General features: G+C 61.0%; 1 protein-coding gene and 1 long non-coding RNA gene across 4 annotated transcripts in view; one reads left to right on the top strand and one right to left on the bottom strand.

Moving 5' to 3' along the window:
• LOC131384017 (uncharacterized) overlaps positions 1–2156 on the bottom strand; it is a 42060-nt gene extending 39904 nt beyond the window's left edge. The window contains exon 1 of the long non-coding RNA XR_009214488.1: positions 1762–2156. This is a non-coding gene — a long non-coding RNA (uncharacterized LOC131384017). The remainder of the gene's footprint in view (positions 1–1761) is intronic.
• Positions 1488–15358, top strand: ZBTB47 (zinc finger and BTB domain containing 47). 3 transcript variants are annotated; one of them, XM_058442421.1, is made up of 6 exons: positions 1488–1651; positions 6054–7610; positions 9269–9416; positions 10796–10911; positions 11505–11721; positions 12017–15358. In XM_058442421.1, exons 2-6 carry the CDS (start codon positions 6135–6137, stop codon positions 12376–12378), a joined length of 2319 nt encoding a protein of 772 aa, XP_058298404.1. In that variant the 5' UTR covers positions 1488–1651; positions 6054–6134; the 3' UTR covers positions 12379–15358. The 3 variants fall into 3 exon arrangements, with proteins under 3 accessions (XP_058298404.1, XP_032017820.1, XP_058298403.1); XM_032161929.2 differs by lacking the exon at positions 1488–1651 and adding an exon at positions 2255–2463 and having other exon boundaries at positions 11577–11721; XM_058442420.1 differs by lacking the exon at positions 1488–1651 and adding an exon at positions 2255–2463.
• The last annotated feature ends 236 nt before the right edge of the window (positions 15359–15594 follow it).

Below are 15594 nucleotides of genomic sequence, written 5' to 3'. Positions count from 1 at the left end.
TACACCAAATCCCCTCTAGTTCCCTGCAGGTGCTAAATCGTCTCCACCTCCTGGTCTTTGCAGGCTTTCTGTCTGGAAAGCCCTTTCACTCCCTCATTGCTCTAGTTAATGTTTAAGTTCAAGCCTCAGCTCTAAGCAGCCCTCTGGGCCCACCAGACAGCTCTTCAAACCACTCCTTCCTGCCAGGTCCAGTGTTGCCAGGTGCCCACAGCTGCTCACAGAGCTCAGGCTCTGCCCTGGGACTCTCCAGCCGATGAGTTGCAGGCCAGAGAAGCAAGAGGGGAACAGCCGAGGCCTTCAGGGAGACTGAGTGCCTCCCCACCACCCGTCCCCTCCCTTCTCACCCAACCTCCAGCCCTTCCTGCAGCTTAACTGCTGGAGCTAAGGCCCCAGCAAGGCCCCATAGGGCCAGCATCACTACCTCAGTCACGCTGGCCACACCCTCTATCAAGCTTTGGCTTGGCAGTGGGCCTAGCAATGTCCCATGCAGCTCTCTCTGCCAGGCTTCTTCCAGCCTGTGGAGGGGTCCCCTCTCCCCACCTCCCTTTACCCTGGCTCCTGATGCTGATGCCTAAGTGATTTGTCCTGCTCTGAGCCTCAGAGTCCTTATCCAACCAATGGGCACACAGCCCCTCCCTTACTACCTCCTGGGCCAGTGCTAGGATCCACTGTGAGTCAGATGAGGAAGTGGGCTGGGAGGAAGAGGCAGAAGGCAGCCCTCAGGGGGCTAGCTGGTCAGAAGCATGTAAGCTGCTCTGGCCTGGCCTTAACTTGGGGCCTCTGAGAGCTGGGCCACCTGTCTGTGCACCCATGCAGGTGCAGGATGTCTGCAGCAGCTGCCAGGGGCTTCCAGATGCCCCAGGTTTGGCCCCTGAGACATTTTCTCCCTAGCTCTGGGATAGCCTTAATCCTGAGGCCCTCTGTATTCTGGCAGAGAGTGGGGGTGGGGGAGGAGGCCCTTGCAATCTTATGGGACAGACCATCAGGCTGTTTCACGGCACCTGCCTAAGACCCTGGTCTCTCCTCCATTTCTCCTCTGGTACCTAGAACCAAGTCACCCTGAGCCAGCGCCAGAGTTCCTGCCCACTCATGAGTAGGGCAACATACCCAGGAGATACTGCTTCAGCTGGACATGGACTTGTATGTAAACACAAGCGCACATGTGTGGGGAGGGGTGCGGAATATCAGGATGGGGGCAACATGAGAGTGACCCAGGATGGGCAGTAGTCAGCTTGGGGTAGGAGTAGGGGATGCCCACAGAGGCCTCTCTACAATGGTGGCCCAGTCACCATCCAGACCTTGCCAGGTCTAGTGCCCCGTGGTCCCCACCCTGCTGCCTGCTGAGCCTGGCGGTGTTCCTTTACAGCCTCCTGCCAACAGAGCCAGCCCCCTGCCCCCACGGGTGTCCATGCCAGAGCAGCATTCCGCAAGCCTGGCTGCATCTCCCCAGCAGAGGCTGAGCAGGGGGGCCATTCAGCAGTGGTCAGGTCACACGGCTAGAGGGGCACAGTGGGGCCTGGGCCTCTGGTCCCTACTCCTCTGGTCCCTCTGTCTCCTGGTCCTGGGCCAGTCACCTTAGAGGATTTGATCGCTGCAGTTGTAGTCCTGGGTTTTAAATCTCCTGCCCTGGGTGGCAGCATGAGGCCGCCAGGTAGGTATGGGTCCACTGGAGCCAAGTCCTGGAGGCACAGAGCAAAATGAGCCCTGCGCCGCCCTGGGACAGGGATGGGGGACTGGACCAGTTGGGGACCCCAGACTCACCCCCAGGTCAGAGCAGCCCAGGCGAGAGGGTGGGGGTGGTGAGCGCGGCTGGGGTGCGGGGTTCAGTCCCTCAGCGTGGGATCGCTCAGGGGAGCGGGTGGAAGCCTTTTCTGATCGAATCCGGGGCCCGGCGCGCTCAGCTTCCTGATTTCACGGCAGCTTCCTATCCTGGCTCCCCCTCCGTGGCGCAACCGGAGGGCACCGATGTTTGACTCCCGGACGAACTTCCCGGCAGAAAGGAGGCTCAGCACGGGAGGGTGGGGCCGGGGTCTATCTGCTCGGATATGAGCAGTGGGGACGGGCCGGGGGCTGGAGCTGGGGCTGGGGGTGGAGGGCAGCCTGCGGCAGGGCGGGCTGCACGGGGACCGCGCACATCACGCGTGTCCGCGCCCCCCGCCGGCACGCAGGCGGCCTGGCCCTTTAAGCGTCCAGACGGCGGCCCCAGCTGACGCGCGGGCTCCAATCGGCGCCCCGCGCCCCCCGCCCGCCGCGCCCGAGGCTCTGGGGCCGCAGCTGCTCGGCGCTGGACTCGCCGCGGCCCTGCGCCTCCGCCTGCCCGGCCGCGCCCCCGGGGGCCATGGTCGCGGGGCCCTGCGCGGGGGCGGCCCCCAGCGCGGCGCTTCATGGAGCGGCCCCGGCCTGGCCGCCGGGGGCAGCGCGATCCCGCGGGGCCCTGTGAGCCCCCAGCGCCACGGCACCATGGTACGCAGGGCCCTGCCTGTCCCCCCGCTTATCCGCCCACCTGCCAGCTCTGACCTCCCAGGCACACGGCCCGCGGGCTCGGGTGGAGGGGCTGGAGGGATCTTCCCCCCTCCCCCGGTCTCCTGGCTCCATCTGCTGGGTCCCACGGGCCGGGATTGCGGCGCTGTGGCGCTGCTCTCGGTGGGGAGGGGGTTAAATTCCTGGGGTGGGGGCGCCGGCGCGCGAGGCTGAGGTCTTACTAGGCACCGGCGAAGGGGGGCGCTGCCCTGTGTCCGGACGGCGCCGCCCTCGGGCTGGGTAATGGGGGGAAGAGGGAGTCGGATTCCCGCCTGGGCCTTGGGCCACGTGGGCCCTGGAGACGCCCTGCCTGGGGATTCGGGATGACCCGGGCCAAGGGGGTGTGGGAGGACACCCATAGCTCCGGTACCAACTCCTGTGTGACCTTGGGCAGATCCCCCGCCCTCTCTGGGTCTATTTCCAAGGGAAAGAGGGGAGGTGTGTGCACAGAGGAGGCTGGCATGGACACTCCCTCACCAAAAGGAGGAGCCTAGAGGTCATGAGCCTGTGCCCCCTTGCTCAGTCTGGGCCCACCCACTGCTGCCCAGTGTAGAAAGAATTGACATGCGAGGGGGGCGCAGATGGACTCCCCAGGTTTCATCATGGGGCCTTCCAGGGAGGCTCTGAGGCAGGGTAGAGAGATGAGGCTTCTCATCAGGGAGGCAAGGTACCCCTCAGGTGTAGAAGGCTCTGACTTGGGTGAGCAGCCTGGAGAGAGATCTGGCACCTGGCCAATCCCCAGCCTGACTTGGGGCAAGGGTTTAAGGGCATGAAACCCCCTGGCAACCAGAGTGCCTGCCCACCTCCCTGGTCCTGCATCTTAGCTAGGCTGGAGTGACCTGGACTGCAGCTGGCACAGCCGGATGGGGATGGGGAGGGGCACCCATTGCTTCCGGGAACCAGCACATCTGGCTGTGGAGGCCAGCACAGCTGGTGGGCATTTTGTGGGAGGGGCCAGACACAGGGGTGGCTGAACCCTGCTGAGGGGCTGCCAATTGTGGACTCGGGCAGTATCTCTGTGCCCAGTCAAGAGAGTCCAATCAGGTCGTGAGGTTTAGGGCCCCCCAAGGGCCAAGGATGGTGCTGCCTTGGCTGAGGGTACTACCTTAGCAATGGAGTGTTTGAGGCAGCACTCCCCTCCTTTCCTGCTGAGAGGCCAGAGGACCAAAGTCAGGCCTCATTTGGCCTAGAGGCCAAAGTGCACATGGGAAGGTTGCCCTTTCCCTGTGGCAGGTGGGCACAGGTGGGCAGTGGAGGGCATTTCATAAAGGGAGAGCAGAGAGATCCGGGGCTCTGTTGCCTGGGGTGGACTTCCCCCAACAGGCCTGGCTTTGGCAAGCCCTTATCCAAGCCACTTCTCCTGCCGCTCTTTGGCCCCTGGAGGCCCTAAGGAGACCCTGTTGCAACCCAAGTTGTACCCTGATCCTTCGCTGACCTGCAGGTGCAGTGGCTCTAGGGAGGAGGGAGCAGGTAGAGGGGGTAGTGGTGGGTGTGGTGAAGCACGGCTGGTTTCCAGGTGGAGGGATGTTCTCACTTTTTAAGTCATTAAAGGCTCAGAAATCCAGCCATGTGGAGTCTAGCAAGGAAGGGGTGGTCTTAGCAGAGCTGGGAGTCCAGGGGCTCTGGACTATAGAACCCTCTCATTCTGAGCCTCGGTTTCTCCATCTGTGTAGTAGGGGTTGGTCCCAGAAGATGAATCAGAATGAGTCAGAGGAGGGAGATGGGAGGGGCTTGGTGCCACGTCCCAGTTAGGTTGGCCAGGCCTGGACAGCCTGGGACAGAGGGGCAGATGGATGGCTTCTTGGCTGGGGTAAGGGATGTAGTGGAGAACTCAAGGAAGATGGTAGCCTTGGCCAGGGGCCTGGCCAGACTGGGATGTGAGGGAGCACAGGATGGCTGCTGCCCTGGCCGCTGGGTGTAGGGGGCAGGCCCCAGGGCAGGCCTGGAGACAGGTGGCCCCTGGTGGCTCAGGCAGGCTCCTCCTGAGGCCCAGGGTAGGTTTCTCATTCAGGTGACTGAGAAGTGGAGCTCAACCACCACCACCCCTGCCCAGTCCCAGCCTACCCACTGCTGTCTTGGCGATGGAAGGCCTGGCATGGTGGGGATGGGTGGGTAGGCTGTGGATGGATGGGGCCAGGATTCATCCCAGGGTCCCCAGGGATGTGGAGGCACTGACAGCTATGAAGCTGATGGTTTTGTGGCCATCAAAATATTGTGGCAAGGTACCTCCCTAATGCAGGAGGCTCAGACCTGGTTGGGCAGGCCCTGAGGAGAGCCAGAACCTGGAACCAGTGGTGCTGGTCCAGCCGAGCTGGTGGTTGGTGGATATTAACTGAACATCTGCACATCACTGTGCGATGGTCCTGGTGCAGGGACTGGGCAGGCTGCCTGTCTGTGCTGCCCACCTTTTGGGGAGGCTGCTGTTGTAGAGCCGGGGGTGACTGAGTTGGCCTCTATTCCAGGCAATTCACAGGTGCTGGATGTGGCCCACGGGCCTGATAGTCTGACCCATCAGACTTTGAGGACCTCCCCTAGGGCTCTGGAAGCCCCAGATGGTGTGGCCTCTAAGGCAGGGCTTTCCCAGAGCCTGTGGACATGGACCATACCTGACCTGGGGTCTGGGGGTCTACAGGGAAAAGGGTCTGGGGCAGGCCTTGGGGGCCTCCTGCCTGCAAGCATGGTAGGCAGTTTCCACAGCTGTGTCCTTCCACCCCTGCAGAGCCCCTGAGTGAGAGAGAGCTGCTGGGGGCTAGGCCTGAGGCTGCAGGCAGGGGTTGGGGGCAGCCTGGCCCAAGCCCTGGCTGTGATGAGCGGACCTCACCAGGCAGTACAGCAGGACCCGAGTGGGGGGCCTGAGCCTGGATTTCTTCACAGGTTTCAACTTCTGCAGCAGCCACATGGCTGTTGCAATGAGGGGTTCCCTCAGGTGCTACCCCTTGGATTCTGAAGCCAGAGGCCGGGCAGTGAGCAGTGAGCCCGGCTTCTGTTCTTGAGGTGTTTGAGGCTGGGCAAACTTTCTTATATTGGTATGTGTGAGTGAATATGTGGAGAGAATCCATGGGGCTGAGGAAACGCTGAAGGAATGCCTGTGGCCCTCCTGGGGTGACCACCTGGTCCCGGTGTGCCTGCGATGGTCCTGGTTCTAGCACTGAAAGCCCTGCACCCCAGAAAATGCCCCGGTCCCTGGCAAACCTGGATGGTTGGTCACTGTGGTCTCTCTTTCATCCCCTTTCCTTCCCTTTCCCTTCCTGGGATGACTTTTCCCATTTCCCAGGGGACGACCCAGAGGCCCAGAAAAGTGACAGGACCTGATCTTCAGCCTCAGAGGGTCATGAGTGGAGCCTGAGCTCTGACGGCAGCTCACTCAGGCTTGAATTCCTTCCTTGCTAGATCTTCGGCTCTGTTGCTGTAAAGTGGAGCCACGAGTGATGGGCTGCCTCCTGGATGGCCGGCAATGCTGGGAGTGGTGCTAGGGGAAGGGCGGGCAGGGGCCCACTGGCCTTGACCCACTCCTGTGCCCTCTGTCCCCGCAGTTGCTGGTTGAGAAGACAACTGACTCCCCGGCGGCTGAGTTCTCGCTGGTGGAGGATGTGGCGCTGCACTTTGCCTGCTTGATGGGCCGCCTGAACGAGCAGCGCCTCTTCCAGCCTGACCTTTGCGACGTGGACTTGGTGCTGGTGCCCCAGCGCAGCGTCTTTCCGGCACACAAGGGTGTGCTAGCCGCCTACAGCCAGTTCTTCCACTCACTCTTCACCCAGAACAAGCAGCTGCAGCGTGTGGAGCTGTCCCTGGAGGCACTGGCACCTGGGGGCCTGCAGCAGATCCTCAACTTCATCTATACATCCAAGCTGCTGGTCAACGCGGCCAACGTCCACGAGGTGCTCAGCGCCGCCTCATTGCTGCAGATGGCTGACATCGCTGCGTCCTGCCAAGAGCTGCTGGACGCCCGCTCTCTAGGCCCACCAGGTCCGGGCACTGTGGCCCTGGCCCAGCCGGCTGCCAGCTGCACTCCAGCTGCGCCACCCTACTACTGTGACATCAAGCAGGAGGCCGACACCCCAGGCCTGCCCAAGATCTACGCCCGAGAGGGCCCTGACCCTTACTCGGTGCGTGTTGAGGACGGGGCAGGGACTGCTGGTGGCACAGTGCCTGCCACCATTGGGCCAGCCCAGCCCTTCTTTAAGGAGGAGAAGGAGGGTGGTGTCGAGGAGGCCGGTGGGCCCCCGGCCAGCTTGTGCAAGCTGGAGGGTGGAGAAGAGTTGGAGGAAGAGCTTGGGGGTTCTGGCACCTACAGCCGCAGGGAGCAGTCCCAGATCATCGTGGAGGTGAACCTCAACAACCAGACCCTGCACGTGTCCACGGGGCCAGAGGGGAAGCCAGGTGCCGGGCCAAGCCCGGCCACCATGGTTCTGGGCCGGGAGGATGGGCTGCAGAGACACTCGGATGAGGAGGAGGAGGACGACGAGGAGGAGGAGGAGGAAGAGGAGGAAGAGGAAGGTGGTGGCAGTGGACGGGAGGAGGAGGAGGAGGAGGAAGAGGGTGGCAGTCAGGGAGAAGAGGAAGAGGAGGAGGAGGACGGGCACAGTGAGCAGGAGGAGGAAGAGGAGGAGGAAGAGGAGGAAGGGCCTAGTGAGCAGGATCAAGAGAGCTCGGAGGAGGAGGAGGGGGAGGGGGGGGAGGCTGGGGGCAAGCAGGGGCCACGGGGAAGCCAAGGCAGCCGGGGAGACCCCCCTTCCCACAGTCACATGGCCACACGGTCCCGGGAGAATGCCCGGCGCCGGGGTACCCCTGAACCTGAAGAAGCTGGGCGGCGGGGTGGGAAGAGGCCAAAGCCACCCCCTGGAGTGGCCTCTGCATCAGCCCGAGGGCCACCAGCCACTGATGGGCTGGGGGCCAAGGTGAAGCTGGAGGAGAAGCAGCACCATCCATGCCAGAAGTGCCCACGAGTTTTCAACAACCGCTGGTACCTGGAGAAACACATGAATGTGACCCACAGCCGCATGCAGATCTGCGACCAGTGCGGCAAGCGCTTCCTGCTGGAGAGCGAGCTGCTGCTGCACAGGCAGACGGACTGCGAGCGCAACATCCAGGTGGGCCTCACGTGGCTGGGGGCAGGGCAGAGGCTGTCCAGGTGAGGCTAGGCCAGAACTGGGCTCTGGGCACCCAGTGTCTTGCTGACTGCATTACCTAGGTGGTCTGCGGAGACCAGACTTAGCCCCCAGACAGGCTGGCCCAGGCCCAGTTTTCAGGATGGTTAGAGCTCAGGGATAACATCAAGCCTAGCTTCCTGGGAGAGGTGGATAGAGTTGGGCGCATGAAGAGATGTGCAGAGGATTGGAACAAACCGTACCCTTGGCCAGAGGGACAAAGGGGACACATGGACTTGGGAGGATGAGAGTGGAGAGTTGTCTGAGCAGACAAGGCCAGAAGACAGCCCACTCTGGGTGGGATGAGTCAGACGGGGTTTTAACAAACACTGGGGCTGTAGGAAGGCCAGCAGGGCCACTGTGTATAGTTTCACAGGTTGTGCACTGCAGCACATGAGCACACGATGGGAGGAGGGGTTTGCCCAGAGGGATGCCATCCTCCACTTCCCACAAAAGTGCTGTACAGAGTAGGGGGCAGCCCAGCAGGAGGCAGCCCCCACTTTCAGCTCTTTGGGGATGCCAGCTCTCATGGGCCTGGCAAAAAGGGATTGGGTGAGAAATTTGGGAAGAGCAGAGGCTGCTGGGGTAAGCAGGGGAGCTGAGCTGGCTGCTGGGCCCTGAGCCAGCCTGAGTCTGTTTGTGCTAGCCTCGCTTCTCAGGGTGGGGTGGCACAGGGCCAGCCAGGCTCCCACGGGTGGTTTTCACCTCTTCTGGCCCAGGAGAAGGGGGAAAGGTAGCAGGTAGGTGGGTGCTAATTGCCTGTGCTAATTGCTAATTGCAGTGCCCTGTGGAGAAAGTGTTACCCGGGGGTCACCTGGTATCCTGCCCCACCCTTATGTACCTGTGCCCACTTGCCCACCTGCTGGGCTGCCCTTTGATGCTCTAACTGCTGCACACCTGAGTCTCCCCCCGAAGGAGAAAGAAGCTTCTGCCCCATCCAACCTCGGTACCCTGACCAATTTCTGCCCAAGCCTTGGCCTAGCCTCCATCCCTGTGAGGTATCCTGCATAGATGGGCAGGACAAGGAAGGGTCCAGGAGAACAAGTTGGGGGATATGGTCCCCAAGATCCCCCACCACTCTCTGTGCCTGATGGGACCTTGAGCCTCCTGCTGTCCTCCTCAGCCAACACCTCTGGGACTCATCCTCTAGGGGATACCATGGTGTCATGGCACAGGTCCCAGCAGGAGGAGGCAGCAGTGATAATGGCTCACTCTGTGAGACCTGTTATCTCTGCGTGTAGCCTCCATACCAGAGGCGGCCCTTCAGCTAGTTGTCTGCCTTACCTCTATAGACAGACAAAGGATGACACCTTTGGAAGCCCTTGTTGAAATGAGCCCAGAGGGGGGCATTTCCTGGAGGAGGTAGCCCCTGACCCTAGTTAACTCAAGGATGAAGGAGGACCCCAGGCTGTGTGTTTGGGGGTGTTTAAGGAGTTTTCATCCCCAACCTTAGAAACATCAGAGCTGGCTGGCTGTTGGCATCAAGGGCCCTCCAGCATATTTCAAGTGGGAAAACTGAGGCCAGACGGGGGCAGTAGCTTGCCCAAGTCCAAGGCCCTGGGGACTCAGCACCCAGGGCCTCAAGTCCTCTTATTCTGCAGTGTGTGACGTGCGGCAAAGCTTTCAAGAAGCTTTGGTCCCTCCATGAGCATAACAAGATTGTGCACGGCTACGCAGAGAAGAAGTTCTCATGCGAGATCTGTGAGAAGAAGTTCTACACCATGGCCCATGTGCGTAAGCACATGGTTGGTAAGTCTGGGCCACAGGGGGATGGAGCCGGAGGATAGAGATGGACCAGCTTCTGGCTGGTGGATGGGAAAGACTTCACATCCAAGGGCAATGTGAAGGGGTGAGGAGGCCCCTCTCAGCTGGGAGGCCCAGGGAGGTTGGTTCCAGTGGCAGGTGTAGCCTGGACAGGCTCTGGGGCCAGGGCTGGCATGTACAGTTGGGCAGGCTGCACATTGCACAAGGGTGCCTGGACAAGATGGCAGGTGGGAACCGGAATCAAGCTGGCACACTGCTAACCAGGCTGTGCATCCTGGCATGGGCTTGTGTCCACCCAGGGAAAGGAATACCTTTTCCTAATTATACAAAGTACTGCATGGGCTGGTGCAGGCCCTGTGTCAGTTTGATGATAGCTGTGCCTCTGATTCTTTCTTACCTTCTGGTCCTCATAGGGCTTCAGGCCTCTCTGAATGCAGCCTCCCCTCAGGGTTCATGCCTGGACACAGTAAGGAGGTCCCCCAAGCGTGTGTTTTGGCCACTCCGCTGCCCCAGGCAAGGCTGCCCACCCGCTGTATGTGGGCCTGGCAGAGTCTCATGTCCCTACAGCCCTGCCTGCCTTGCCCACTCCAAGTCTGGGCCTTGAGGGGGAGGGGTAGCCAAGGTGGACAGTGAGCCCCTGGCCAGGTCCTAATCCCTTTCTCCGTGGGACAGTGCTGGGGGCCCTCCAGCATGAACTGACTGGAAGCTGGGACCCTGCGGCCTAGTTCTCAGCCAGGAGCATGCTGGGTAAACCAGGACTGGTGTTTGTGAGCTTGGAGGGGAGCCTTCTGTCTCCAGTGGCCACCTACCAGATCCTTGAAGAGTTTGTTGGTCCTCACCTACCCATGGGTGCTGGGAGGAGTGCAGCTAACTTCCTCCAGACTGCTGGCTAGGGCCTGAGGCCAGGACCTTTCTGCATATGTCCCCTATAAAGCCCACCACCCCTGAAGCTCAGGACCACTATGAGTCCCTTTTTATAGGAGAGGAAGCTGAGGCCCAGAGAGACTGAGCGGGAAGCCAGTGGTCGGGCCAGGATTTGAGCTGAAGCCAGGTCCACCCAGGGTCCTTCCATCCTTCCCTGAAGCTTTGGGGGCAAGGCAGCCTTGGCCACTTCCCTTGACCAGAGGCTAAAGAACCACAGAGCCCCGGCATGTCTGAGGCAGACCTTCAGAGCGGATAGGAGATCCAGCCATGGAGGCAGGGGGCCTCTCCTGGGAATCAGCACAGGTCCCGGGACAGGGTATAAGGCCAGCTCCAGGGAAGGGTGGTGGCACAGGGCTGCCCCAGGAGGCAGGGTCTGGGCCCAATGTCGGGGTGCTTGGGCAGGCCCGTAAGACATGATGGCCCTGGTGCCCACCTCGTAGCCCACACCAAGGACATGCCCTTCACCTGCGAGACCTGCGGAAAGTCCTTCAAGCGCAGCATGTCCCTCAAGGTGCACTCACTGCAGCACTCAGGGGAGAAGCCGTTCAGATGTGAGGTGAGCTTCCATCTCCTGCCTGGCCTGCCCGAGGGGCCACCTGGGAGGGGCAGGAATCAGGGAGAGCAGCTGCTGAAAAACAGGGCTAGGGGATGGAATGTAGGGTCCAGAAAGAGAGGCCCACCCTCTGAGGTCTGCGGCCCCTGCCTCCCACTCCCACCCAGCCCCTACTCTTCTCTGGCCCACCCCCATCCTGCCCTTCCTTCCCCAGCCCAGCCCCACACACTCAGGGTGGGAAGTGTGTGTGGGCTGCAGCCCCAGGAGCAGGCTTTCTGGGGAAGCGGATTCAGGAGCATCCCAGGCCTGGAGCTCAGATGAGACAACAGAGCTGCAGGTGGGGAGGTGGGGGCAGGGGCTGGGCATCTGATCAGGAGGAAGGATGAGGGACCTCATGCCTTAAGCATGGGGTTCCCTCTACTCTCTGGCTTTTTCCCACTTCCGACCCCCATTCCCCACCTAAGCCTGGGGTGCTTGTGGCCTCTCCTCTTGTGCCCATGTACTGCCCACCCAGATGCACCTCGGCTTGCCCTCACATCCCCATCTCCTTGCCCAGGAGCCCCTGAGTGTGTCCCTCCTTGGCCCTGTGGCCACAGGGGAGCTGTTCCCTCCACAAAGGCTGCTCTTCTGCTCTGTGCCTGGGCCTCACCCCCAAACCCCACCCCCAGAACTGCAATGAGCGCTTCCAGTACAAGTACCAGCTGCGGTCACACATGAGCATCCACATTGGCCACAAGCAGTTCATGTGCCAGTGGTGCGGCAAGGACTTCAACATGAAGCAGTACTTCGATGAGCACATGAAGACCCACACAGGTGCGGCTGCCCCTGGGGACAGGGCTCCATGCCGGGCCTGGGACCCCTTCTCAGCCCCGCTCAGGACACCTGGAATAATCTTGGCCACACCCCTTCTCAAGTCTGGGCCTCCGTTTACCCATCCTTCCTGCCTCCCAGGGTTGGGTGAGGCTAGCACAAAATGCCCCAGGGTCGGGGAGGATCTGAGAGCGCCAGTGCTGGGTCTCACTATGGCTCCGTGGGAGACGGAGGCTGGCCCCAGACTGGGGTGTGGCGACCCCTCACTGACGCCCTGCTGCCCACCCCCAACCCCCAGGAGAGAAGCCGTACATCTGCGAGATCTGTGGCAAGAGCTTCACCAGCCGGCCCAACATGAAGCGGCACCGGCGCACGCACACGGGCGAGAAGCCGTACCCATGCGACGTGTGTGGCCAGCGCTTCCGCTTCTCCAACATGCTCAAGGCCCACAAGGAGAAGTGCTTCCGCGTCAGCCACCCCTTGGCCGGCGACGGCGCCCCTGCTGCCCCAGGCCTGCCCCCAACCCAGCCCCAGGCGCACGCACTACCCCTGCTCCCGGGGCTGCCCCAGACCCTGCCGCCCCCGCCCCACCTGCCGCCACCCCCTCCGCTCTTCCCCACCACTGCCAGCCCCGGCGGGAGGATGAACGCCAACAACTAGCTGCCGAGCTGCACCCGTGCACCTGCTGGGGCCTGGAGTCAGGGCCCACTCCAGGAGGGACCCACTGCCTTCCCGGGGAGCACAGCAGTGCGGGCCTGGGCCCTGCTCCACCTCCAGAAGTGGATGGAGGTGCCCTGCCTGAGGCCCCGACGATGAGGGGTGTGCAGGCTGGCAGCCCCCAGAGCTGGTGGAGGGCATCTCACTCCCAAGTGCCCCCCCTTTCTGTGACTCCTTGAAGCCTTTACTTTTTTTTTTTTTTTGGAAGTGAAGGAAAAAAAAACTATTTGCAGCACCCCCCTCCAGGTGAGGGGGGTGCTGGGGGTCTACAGCAGAAAGAAAGGGGCCTGGGCAGCAGGTGTGGCCAGTCTCTCTGCCAAGGCCTGTGCCAGAGGGGTTGGCCAGGTGGAGCCTGGGTCAGCCTCAGCAGCCTATCACCATGTCCTCTATGCCCCTAATTTGCTTCCTCATCTTGGAGGGTTTGGGGAGAAGTTGGCGTGCCACCCCCGCAACCCTTGAGGAGTTGTAGACCCAGTCTGAGAGCCGCAAGCACTGAGGCAGGGCCTGAGACTGGACCCGGGTGAGCGTTGGGGGGGTGGAGGTTGGTGAGGTGCAGAGACTGCAGACCAGTGCTGCACTGTGTGGAGTGGGGCAGGCAGGGGCTGGACCCCAGGGACTTGCCTTCCCCACCCACTCCGCTGCCAGCAGGCCCAGGGATCCCTGACCTGCACCAGGTGGCACCAAGGGTCCTGAGTCCCGGAGATGTCCCCAGAAGCTGCTGTGCCTCACAGCACTGTGAGCCAGACCCTCGGTGGGCAGACAGACTGACTGGCAGCACCAGCTTCGGGGACAGAGTCCTAGGATGAGGCTTGGACAGTGTTGGTAGGGTTTCAAGGTGCTATTAGTGGGGCAGGGGCAGGGCGGCTGCTCACAGAGCACCCCAGTTCCTCACCAGCTACTCTGGCCATATATCCCACACCAGAAGGAATAAGTGTGGCTGTGTCCATCTCTGCTCCCCCAAAGGCCCGCTCTAGGCCTTATCCTCCCTCTAGGCCCTGCCACAACCTGTCCCTGGCTGGCTCCAGCATCCTCGTCCCTCCTGGGCCTCTGCACCGGTGGGTGGGGTGCCCATTGCACTGCCGGTAAAGGAGCCTGCATGTTCAGGCCCCTCGGAGGATTAGGCGGACTGGGGAGGTGCAGCCTAGACCCAATTGCTTGCCCCCATGAGGCTAGCACTAATAGGAAACCCTTTTTTGTTGTCATTTAATGTCTTTATTCCTGCCTTTAATATGGGGAGGAAGGTTCCATAAGCTACGTTTCCTAGTTAAGCTCTTTCCTATTGTGTTTATACAATTTTGTTTGTTATACTCTTTGCACCTTAAACCCCCACCACTCCCCGAAACTATTGCCTTCCCAGCATGGCTGGAGTGGGAAGAGGCTTGGGCCCCGGGGTAATGGTTAGGGGGACTGAACCCCTCTGACCTCCTTGTGAGGCCCATGGCACTGGGGCAGGGAGCTGGGGACATTTTAATCATCAATAAATGAAGCACTTTATTCTGTACAGATTTGGGCAGGCCCAAGGTGCCCAAGTGATCTGAGGATTTATAATCCAAGCCACACCACCCTGGTTGTTCTCTGGGCTTGGAGGGAACAGTGCCAGCAGCTTCCTTGCCCAATTGATGTTGGAGCTGTAGACATACGCTCGGGCGCCCCTGCTGTCCTGGGGGAGAGAAGGTTCGCCCCTCCCCGAGGAGGAAGGTTTCTGGTCAGGCCCCCCACCCCAAGGCTGGGGACTCCAGGCTCCTGCTTTACTGTAGCTCTTTTTCTTCCTTGCACTCCTTGATCTTTGGGCTTCCGTGATGTCCTCAGGGTCCCCCCGCTCCCTGTTGCTATTTCTAACCTCTGGTCCCAGTGCCTGGTAGCTCTTTGGAGCTGGCTCACATTTTCCCAAAAAAAGTTGATCTCTCCCAGTGGGCTGTAGGCAGGGACCTCCATGGGTTTCCAACCCCCATCACTGGCACCAGGGTCTCCCACAGGAACTGGTGGTGTCATCACCTGCTGGCCCCACTACAGCCTAAGCGGGCCTGAGTGGCCCTGGCCAGGCTGAGACCTGTCAGGCCATACTGACAAGCAGAGGTCAGAGAGTGGTGGGGAGCTGGCGATGAAACCCTGTCCTGGGACATGGGTTTCCTGTTCTTGTACACTTCCCCTCTGGGATCAGGTGAGGGGTCCAGACAGCTGGCCAGCAACTGGTCAAGACGGTCACGGGAGCTCTAGGTGGGCACAACCAACCCCTCTCCTGGGAGGCCCCTGCCCAACTGGGGATAGGAGCCTGTGTCCCTGGTGCTAAGCACTCTCTTCACTTGGGCCATTGTTGGTGGGGGCTCCTTTCCGGCCAGACCACAAGGCCAGAAGCAATAATGGCACCTCAGCAGTTCCAGTATGGATAGGGGTTCCTGTTTTACTAGCTTTCACATCTCCTTTTTATTTAAAAAAAACAAAAACAAAAAAACAATGTGCCCCCAGATGTCAGAATGAGGAGACTGGGGCACCATACTCACTTCCCAGGGCTGGGGGAAGGGGGACGCAGGATCATCCCCTTCCAAGGAGATCTGTGGGGGTCCCACCGTCCATCTGGACTTCTCAGCCTGTTTGGCTAGAACTCAGGCCTGGAGTCTGGGTCTGCCCCCTCCCCAGCTCCTTGGGGCTCTCTGGTCTCAGGCCGGCTGGTGATGGGTGGCTAGAGTGATGAACTCAAGCTCTGTGGCCACAGTTCTGGGAGCCTTTGACCGTGGCTTATGCTGCCGTAGTCTCCACGGTGCCCTTCACAGAGGGCTTGGTAGTGGCAGAATGGCCATGCCCAGGCATGTGCTGAGACCACTGACAACTGCTCGTGTACAGGCACCCCACAGCCCCAGAGCATGGGGCACAGCAGGCATGCGAGTGAGAAGAGTGAAGGGGAATAAAGTCAGTACAACTCGTGTCCCTTGGCCCAGCCTCTTCTTTGCACTTGGCCTGCCTTGACTCTTGGACCAGAGCAAGGGGCTGGGCTTTGGGGACCACCCAGAGTCAGGAGCTGGGGCAAGGGCAGCAGTGGGGGGTGGGGGATGGGCAAATAGGTGGGTCTTGGGTCAGATGCGGAGGGGCATGAAAGAAGAGAGGTCCGGAAGGCAATGGCCACAGGAGGCCAGGACCTGTGCAGCTGTGGTTTCCCATGAG

The sequence above is a fragment of the Hylobates moloch genome, unplaced genomic scaffold, assembly GCF_009828535.3.
Source record: "Hylobates moloch isolate HMO894 unplaced genomic scaffold, HMol_V3 SCAFFOLD_8, whole genome shotgun sequence".
NCBI lineage: Eukaryota > Metazoa > Chordata > Mammalia > Primates > Hylobatidae > Hylobates > Hylobates moloch.
The sequence above is the reverse complement of the archived record's forward strand: the minus strand, read 5'-3'. Positions and strand labels throughout refer to the sequence as shown.